This window comes from Otolemur garnettii, unplaced genomic scaffold (genome assembly GCF_000181295.1).
Source record: "Otolemur garnettii isolate 467f Iridium unplaced genomic scaffold, OtoGar3 scaffold00187, whole genome shotgun sequence".
Lineage (NCBI taxonomy): Eukaryota > Metazoa > Chordata > Mammalia > Primates > Galagidae > Otolemur > Otolemur garnettii.
This window is the reverse complement of record NW_003852582.1, coordinates 259,510-269,150: the sequence shown is the minus strand read 5'-3', so window position 1 is coordinate 269,150 and position 9,641 is coordinate 259,510. Positions and strand designations below refer to the sequence as shown.

The window sequence follows — 9,641 nt, the reverse complement described above, 5'->3', positions numbered from 1 at the left end:
CTGGATGTGGACTGGAGGTGATGAGGCTCCATTCGTTGATATCTGAATTGTAGCTCTGGACTTTGTCATACGTGCAGCTTCCTCTGTAGCCACAGTGGCCACCAATGACATAGATAATTTCATGTAAGACACAAGCAGTAGCATTTCCCACACCTGTGTGTTAATTAAAATCATACGTTAGATTGATAATCATTCTTTTTTGCAATGAATACTGAGCTAAGTTTATTACTGTTTTTGTTATTATTGATGGTAAATGCAAGGTATTGTACTAGGTACTGAGGGATGAAATTATAAAGGAAGGCTCCTTGTGCTCTTTTAAGAGAGTGAAACATATAGACTAATACAGTCATGGGAAACAATGATATTTCAGGCAACTGCAGACCACACAGTGGTCCTATAGATTATGATGGAGCTGAAAAATTCTTATCACCTAGTGACATCATCATAGCAGTTATAAAGAGTAACTCAAAGCATTACTCATGCGTTTGTAGTAATGCTGGTGTAAGTAAGCCTATCTCATAAGGAGCCTCAAACAGGGCCTTCAGGATATTTTCCAGAAAAAGGCACTGTTATAGGAGATGACAGCTCCATATGTGTTATTGACCCCGAAGACCTTGTAGTGGGACAAGATATAGAGGTGGAAGATAGTACTATTGATGATCCTCACTCTGTATAGGCCTAGGCTAACAGTATGTGTCTGTGTCTTAGTTTTTCTTTCTTTCTTTTTTTTTTTTTGAGACACTTTTTTGCCCTGCGTAGAGTATTGTGGCATCATAGCTCACAGCAAACTCAAACCCCTGGGCGTAAGCGATCCTATTGCCTGTCTCCTGAAAAGCTGGGACTACAGATGTCTGCCACAACGCCTGGCTTTTATTTTTTATTGTTGTAGTTGTCATTGTTATTTAGCAGGCCAGGGCTGGGTTTGAACCCACTTGCCTTGGTGTATGTGGCCAGTGCCCTAACCACTGAACTACGGGTGCCGAGCCTGCATCTTAGTTTTTAACAAAAAGTTTTAAAAGCTAAAAAAAATTAGAAAAAAGGTAATAAGGATATAAAGAAAATATTTTTGTATAGTATGTGTTTTAAGCTAAGTGTTATTACAAAAAAAATCAAAAAGTACAATCAGTATGACCTAATTCTTTGTACCCTCAATGAATTCCAAACAATAAAAAAGAAAAAAAGAGTCAAAAAGTTTTAAAAAATTTAAAAGTTTATTAAGTGGAACGGCTCCCGTAACTCTGTAGGTAGGGCACGACCACTTACACGGAGGCTGGCAGGTTTGAACCTGGCCTGAGCCAGCAAAAACAACAATGACAACTGCAACAAAAAAATAGCCAAGCACTGTGGTGGGTGCCTGTAGTCCCAGCTACTTAGGAGGCTGAAGCAAGAGAATTGCTTAAGCCCAAGAGTTTGAGGTTGCTATAAGCGGTGACGCTACAGCACTCTACCCAGGGCAACAGCTTGAGGCTCTGTCTCAAAAAAAGAAAAAAAAAAGTTTATTAAGTGGCTGGGTGTGGGTCATGCCTGTAATCTTAGCATTCTGGGAGGCTGAGGCAGGTGAACTGCTTGAGCTCACAGGTTTGAGATCAGCCTCGGCAAGAGCAAGACCCCATCTCTACTAAAAATAGAAAAACCAGACAAGAAGATCACTTGAGCCCAAGAGTTGGAGGTTGCTGTGAGCTATGATGCCTAAGAGTTGGAGGTTGCTGTGAGCCATGATGCCACAGCACTCTATTTGGGGCGACAGCTTGAGACTCTGTCTCAAAAAAAAAAATGTTTATTAAGCTGGCTCGGTGCCTGTAGCTCAGCAGCTGGGGCGCCAGCCACATACATGGGGGCTGGCCGGTTCTATCCCAGCCCAGGCAAACAACAACTACAACAAAAAAATAGCTGGGCATTGTGGTGGGTGCCTATAGTTCCAGCTACTTGGGAGGCTGAGGCAAGAGAATTGCTTAAGCCCAAGAGTTGGAGGTTGCTCTGAGCTGTGACGCCACTGCACTTTACCAAGGGCAACATAGTGAGACTCTGTCTCAAAAAAAAAAAAAGTTTATTAAGTAAAAATACTATAGAAAGCTAAGGGTAATTTATTATTGAAGAAATTTTTGATATAAATTTAGTATACCTCAAGTGTCTAGCGTTTATAAAGTCTATAGAAATAGAGAGTAATGTTCTAGGCCTTCATATTTACTCACCACTCACTTACTCAGGGCAACTTCCAATCTATCTACATATAATTGCCATTCATGGTTAAGGACCCATACAGTTGTATCATTTTTTACCTTTCATACCATATTTTTACTGTACATTTTCTATGTTTAGATATGTTTAGATATACAAATACTGACGATTATATTATAACTGCCTACTGCAGGAGTGTCCAACTGGTATTTTCCTCTACCACATATGGGAAGAATAAGAGTTGTCTTGGGCCACACAGTAAATATACAAGCACTAACGATAGCTGAATAGCACAAAAAAGTCCATGAGCACTTTTTGTGATATCTGACATCACAGGTAAGCAAAAAAAGTCCTTCAAAAAATAAGGTTGGACATCTCTGGCCTATAGTACTTAGTACAGACTTAAAGCCTAGGAGCAATAGGCTATACCACATAGCCTAGCTCTGTAGGGTATATACCATCTAGGTTTATATAAGTATACTCCATGATCATACAATGACAAAACTGCCTAATGACACATTTCTGAAAATGTACTATCTCCTCCATCCTTAAGCAACACATGACTATAATTAGAATACAAGGTCCAGAATAGAAGAAGTACCATAAAAGGGGATAAAAGGAGACAATGCTTTTAACTATAGAAATCACAGCAGGTGGTGGCAGAATTGACCCCAGATCTAGGTAGGTAGGACTTTGGCAGGAAGATGAGAGAAAGCCATTCTAAGAAGAGGAAAAGGTCTGTGCCTACGCTTACTGGACAATGTCAAGTAGCCCAGTTTGACTGGGGCAAGTAGCACACTGTTGCATGGGAATTATGGCTGGCATGGTTAGTTGAAGCTACATGGCAAAGGATACTTAAACCCAACTAAGAATCGGGATGTTATTCAGTCAGATTTTTAAGGTTTTTAAACAGAGGAAGGAAGAGACTGAACAGAGGAAGGACAGGCATCAGAAAAATCTAGGTACTGGCCTACCTCAGGAGTACTAAGGTTCTGATTTGGAAGAAGTACGGAAGGCAGTACCTGTGGCTCAGTGGGTAGGGCGCCAGCCCCATATACTGAGGGTGGCAGGTTCAAACCCAATCCCCGGCCAAACTGCAACAAAAAATAGCCAGGTGTTGTGGTGGGCACCTGCGGTCCCATCTACTTAGGAGGCTGAGGCAAAAGAATCGCCTAAGCCCAGGAGTTTTAGGTTGCTGTGAGCTGTGATGCCACAGCACTCTATCTAGGGTGACAAAGTGAAACTGTCTCAAAAAAAAAAAAATAGAAGTATGGAGAGAAGAGGACAGAAGTAAGACACAAGCTGAAACAGACAGGCCTGGATGACTGACTGAAATGGAGACAAAGCACCCTGATTTTAGGTTCTGAGCTGTGAAAAGTATGAAACACTGATGTCACAGAAAGTGAGGAGGAGGATGGGCTCAGTTGGGGGAGATGGAGATGAAGAAAGATGAGGAGGTTTATTCTAGTTGAAAAGTTGGTTTTATCTTTCCACCAACTTTTACTTAGCACCAATATGTGCAGGATGCAGTCAGTGTTCAATCTCCTGGTTCACGTCTACTCCAAAATAAAAGTGAGTTTTTAATTTAATTTAATTTAATTTTATTTTTTTAGAGACAGAGTCTCACTTTGTCAACCTCAGTAGAGTGCTGTGGCATCACAGCTCACAGCAACCTTCAGCTCTTGGGCTTAGGTGATTCTCTTGCCTCAGCCTCCCAAGTAGCTGGGACCATAGGTACCCACCACAAAGCCTGGCTTTTTTGTTGTTGTTGTTGCAGTTTGGCCGGGGCTGGGTTCAAACCCATATACCGCCACTCTCGGTATATGGGGCCGGCACCCCACTCACTGAGTCATAGGTGCTGCCCAAAAGTGGGTTTTTTAATGAAAAAAAAAATGTAGTAGTTCCTAAACAGCCAAGTATTTATTTGTTCTCTGTACATCACAAAAATGGAAATGAGGCTCGGTGCCTATAGCTCAGTGTTTAGGGCACCAGTCACATGCACCCAGGCTGGTGGGTTCAAACCCAGACTGGGCTTGCTAAACAACAATGACAACAACAATAAAAAAAAAAAATAGCCAAGTGTTATGGTGGGCGCCTGTGGTCTCAGCTACTTGGAAGGCTGAGGTAAAAGAATTGCTTAAGCACAAGAGTTGGAGGTTGCTGTGAGCTGTGTGACGAAAAAGAAAATGAATTTGAAATGTGACTCTATCCAAATTAAGTTCTCCATCACCTATAGTCCCAGCTAGTCTGAGGATCTCCTTTTCCACTCAAGGCTAAGGCAAGAACACAGATGGCTTTCTTTCACAGTGGATACATTTTTTTTTCAGCAAGCATTGAAAAGAAATACAAATATAATTTTTTAAAAATTTCACTAAAGCAATAAACTTTATTTATAACTTTCCTTACTTCTTTTTCAGGAGAGGAGTCAGGACATTAAGAGTCAGTAGGTAGTGGTCAAGCTCTGGCAAAGCCAAAAACCAGAGCAGCAATAGCAACAGGCTTTAACCTACCTTTTCCCACTCTACCAACTACAGCTAAACCTGTGGGCATGTATAAGAACGGTCATCTTTTAGTACAAAATGTTTCTGCCCTATCAAAGCCGAGATGATGTTAAAGAAGCTGGCATCTTCCATAATGATGTTCATTACAATCATGCCTAACATTTACTGAGTGCTATTCTGTCCAAACAGTGTTTTAAACACTTTACAAGCATACGTTAATTTACTCCTCTCAATGACCAGAGAGTCCTCAATAATAATACTGTCATCTCCATTGTACAGATGCAGGGAGATTGAATAATTTGCCCAAACTCACCACCAAGTAAGTGGATTTGGACCCAGGCAGTTTAGCTCTAAAGCAATGTGCCTAATCACAAGACCATTCTGCTTTTCAGCTTCCTGCTTGTCATCCAAGGATCATACCAGGTCAGATTTTCAGACCAGGTCAAATTCCCACACCCTCACTAGCATTAAAAAAAGAAACAGAAAGGCCTGGGAAGAATCATTTAGGAGAAAATTTGGTAACAAACTACCAGCTGTTTTTGTGCAACTTCCCAGCACCATTGAATAAATGTAATGAAATAAGATTCCAATTGAACTTTTTTTCCAGTGGGAGAGGAGAACAAGGCTAATACATCACCAAATACAGAAGAAAATACAGTGTTTACCACACAGATATTGAGATCAAGAGTATGCCTGGCTCTGTGGGCCACATGAGGGAGGGTATGGTGCCTGCCCCTCTCAGTTAGGCTGAGATAAGACTGAATCAAAAAAAAGCAGCAGTTATTTGTTTCTAGTTCTTGGGAGAATGTCCTCTTTACATTGTATAGGGAACAAACCTTCCAAGGTTTTCATGAAGGACCTCCTGAGTGTAAGAAAAGTTGAACAGTTAAAGCTGAAGCAAAAGGTTTCCATTTTAAAAGCAAGTAAAAAAATTAAAACATGAACTCATAAAATGAACCAGATTTGTCTCTTCATTTAGCCTTTAACTTAAGAATAAATTCTTAACACTTCATGCAAGATCTTCAGTAAGATCTAGAGTTACGATATAAAGTAGAATGAAATATACTGTTTCCCTATATACATGATATTTGTTTTCTATCCTGACTCATGTATTCTAATCACATAACTTTCAGATAAGTGAAGGCCAAGCTATGCCATATTTTTACCTGGAACATTTTGCTCAACGCTGATTGTATAATCCAATATAGTTTCCAGATAGCACCCCAAATGATAAATTCAAGAGAACCAAGATGGCTGGCCTAACCCCAGACATCTAAAAAATATAGAATAAACATAGTCTGCACTTACCTTTAATCATGTTTGCAATAGGAATCCATTTCTCTTTTAATGGATCATAGAACTCAGCCTCTTCTGCTGGAGCCCCTTTTCTGTAACCACCTAAAGCATAGACACAGCCACTCAACGTGACTGCACAGTGGTAATACCTGGCATTGAGCATTGGTAGACCTTCTGTCCATTCATCACTTTCACTGTTATAGATCCACACTGTGTCAAGAGCTTCTATGTTATCCGTCCTGTAGCCTCCAGTTACGTAAATATTGGGTCCTAAACATGTAACACCATAGCTCTCTCTTGTATAATCTGGTATTTCTGCTCCTTGAATCCAAACATTTGTCAAAGGATCCCATATGTGAACCTCTGATAAAGGATGCCAGTAGTACCCTCCAATGATATACATTGTGGCTGTGGACCTCTGAGAAATCTCTTTATGCATGGGATTCAAGGCATTGTATATGAGAGAGCGTATCTTATTTTCGGTTAGTAGACAGCTTCTTTGAAGGCCTAAAGCTGTTTTTAAATACACTGGATCTATATCTATGTTGATATAGCTTAGTAGATTATACAGGCATTCAATTCGATTTTCTACATCATGAGCAGTCCACTTAATAACTGGCTCTATGATAGCTTCTTCTTTCCAAACACTGAGATTCTTTCTGGACAAGATAAAGAGAAACTTTTCAAGGCTGATTTCCAAAAATTCTTCTTGCTGCCATACTTCCTTAAACCTTGAACAGAGAATTCTTCGAGATTCCTTCTCTAGTTCTGGACACACATGAAATTCTGCAAAGGAGTGCATTCCAATACAATTATCAATATCCAAATGCCTTACCAAAAACTGCTCACAAGCCTTCTTTACTGAAAGGAATTGTAGCAGATCTGCTGCCTCAAGCAGGCTTTGAACATTCCTTTTAGTTATTTCAATTTGGGAAGTGTATGCATAATTTACCAGGCCTTCCAGAATATCATGGTGGATGCCAGAGAGTTTTATTTTATCTTTAAATTTTTCTTTCATGTCAGCTGTGAACATTGCCTTAAAATAATTGCTGCAAGCAGCTAAAACAGCTCGGTGACAATGGAAGATTATGCCTGAAGGACACTGAAGGGTAATATCAGTAAATAATCCATCCAAGTAAAATGTTCTGAAGGCATCCAGAAAATCCACTGGATGTGCTGAATCCTTGAAAAGATAAATATAATCTTCTTGTCCTTTTAGAGCCATAGCTCAGGCCGAGGCTCCGGGACGCGGCTCGGACCTGCGGGCTAGCAGCGAGCGGGAGCGGGGGCGCCGCCGGACCCTCTGACCATCTTTGGAAGAGGCGCGGTGGAGGCTGCCAGCTTGTGCAGCTTCAGCCCACAAGCGGCTCCTATTTTGGTGTCCCGGCAGCTCCCCCACCTCCACCCGAACAGCCCCTCGTGCAGCCTGGGCTCTGGGCCACTCGCGGGAACTCCCCCGTACCCGCGGCGGCGCGGCGAGTGGGGCGGGGCGGGCGGGCAGGCGGCGCGCGGCTGCGGCCCCGCCCCGGAGGGTCCCCCAGCAGCAGGTGGGACGGCTTCCCTGGCTGGACCGTCCGCTCCGCTGGCTTTCCTGTCTTAACTCGGCTCTGTCTCTCCCTCTCACACACTCTGGAGCGTCTTCTCACAGATAAACTCTGAGTCCCGAGTTAAGACCATATATGGGTGAGGGTGTACTTTTTCCCTGCCTCAGTAGCTCTCACCACCCCAGGCCCTAATGGTGAGGAGACATAGAGGGAAAAGTGTGGAAAGAATGTGGCAAAACTAAAGGTCTAAGACTGGACCTGCCTTCAAAATGCCAGAAGTAGCCCCCCTTGCCCACACACGCCATCCCACCCCGCGTAGAGCGCTCAGGAGGGGGCTGACTGGCACATCATGGGTTAATCAACTTTGAGGAAAAACTGGGGTCAGCCAGTTCTAGAATTCAGTTTACTTAATTTAGAGGGCAGTAGCTGGAAGGAGCAGTCTCCAGCCTTTTTGATGACAGTCTATTCACATAAAGATATTCACGTGCTATATGCCAGAAAGTTCACTTTGTTCCACCAAAAGCCAAGCCAATATCAAATATTTTCATGTATCACTCATTCGTTTGTTAGCAAGATTTCATTAAGTGCCTTATGAGCGACTGATAGGGGTAGGCATTGGTAAGACAGCAGGAAAGATGACTTTATATTCTGGGTACAGTAAAAGGAGGTGGTCAGAATGAGAGAAGCTTAGTGTGTTTCTCAGAGTATGAGCTGAGGGACAAAATACAAGATGGACAACAGCCAGAAAGTATCTGACAACAGATCTCTGAACTACATAAGAACACAAACCACAACCTTTGTAGTCACTGGACCAGAACAGTTAGGAAGTCTTCAATAGCTTTCAACTTCCCTGTTTTTCCCCCTATTTCCATACCAGGACCAACCTGAGAAAGCCAAATACTTTATGTTTCCCAAACCAATCACATAAAATACCTCCTTGGTTTTTTTATTTTTATTTTAGAGACAGAGTCTCACTTTGTTGCCCCCTGTAGAGTGCGGTGCTGTCACAGCTCATAGCAACCTCAAACTCTTGGACTTAAGCAATTCTTTTGCCTCAGCCTCTCATGTAGTTGGAACACAGGCATCTGCCACAACCTCCAGCTATTTTTTGTTGCAGTTGTCATTGTTGGTTAGCTGGCCTGGGTCGGGTTCAAACCCCCAACTTCAGTGTATATGGCTGGTGCTGTAACCGCTGTGCTATGGGCACTGAGCCAATACCTCCTGTTTTTTTAGTAGCCCATCTCCAGTTTTCCCATGCCAGCAACCTCCAGAGCATACCTGGGGCTTTCTTTTTTTCACTTCCATGAAGCTTTCCCATTTCCCTGCATGTCTTTGAGCCTCTGCCAAAGGCAAGTAATGGTGACTGACTCTTTTACTAAAGCATGCTCCAAACAAATATTTTATTAGCAACTGGTGGCTCTCTTCTGGGTGGTTTTAGTTTAATTCCACATATCTGACCATCTTAATTTAATTATATGGGATGCTAGTTATGTAGCACCCCACAACTACCAATCCCCCCTCTGGGGTAGAGGCAGTCTAATCATGGTGTCGGGTGATTCTCATGCACAATTAAGAAAAAGTGTTTTTTGGGACACAGTGTCTCATGACTGTAATTGTAGCAGTCTGGGAGACCTTGGCAGGTAGATTGTTTGGGGTCAGGAGTTCAAGACCAGCTTAAGCAAGAGTGAGACAGTGTCTCTAAAAAATAGCCAGGCGCTGTGGCTGGTGCCTTGTAGTCCTAGCTACCAGGAAGGCCTGAGCTATGATGCTATTGCACTCTACTGAGGGCAACAAAAACTCTGTCTCAAAAAAAGAAGATCCTGCAATTCCTCTACTAGGAGTATACCCAAAAGACCAAAAATCACTTTATAACAAAGATATTTGCATCAGATTGTTCACTGAAGCTCAATTCATAATAGCCAAGTCATGGAAGAAGCCCAAGTGCCCATCAACCCATGAATGGATTAATAAATTGTGGTATGTGTATAGTACCATGGAATATTATGCAGCCTTAAAAAAGATGGAAACTTTACCTCTTTTATGTTTATATGGACAGAGCTGGAATACATCCTACTTAGTAAAGTATCTCAAGAATGGAGGGAAAAGTATCCAATGTACTCAG

At 42.2% G+C, this 9,641-nt stretch overlaps 1 protein-coding gene across 1 annotated transcript in view; it reads right to left on the bottom strand.

Moving 5' to 3' along the window:
- The window catches only part of KLHL23 (kelch like family member 23), a 15,592-nt gene extending 8,237 nt beyond the window's left edge, over nucleotides 1–7,355 (bottom strand). The window contains exons 1-2 of the mRNA XM_003800858.3: nucleotides 5,988–7,355; nucleotides 3–153 (exon numbers count right to left, since the gene is read on the bottom strand). Coding sequence (XP_003800906.1) covers nucleotides 3–153; nucleotides 5,988–7,200 — 1,364 coding nt within the window. The 5' untranslated portion in view covers nucleotides 7,201–7,355. The remainder of the gene's footprint in view (nucleotides 1–2; nucleotides 154–5,987) is intronic.
- Between the last annotated feature and the right edge of the window lie 2,286 nt (nucleotides 7,356–9,641).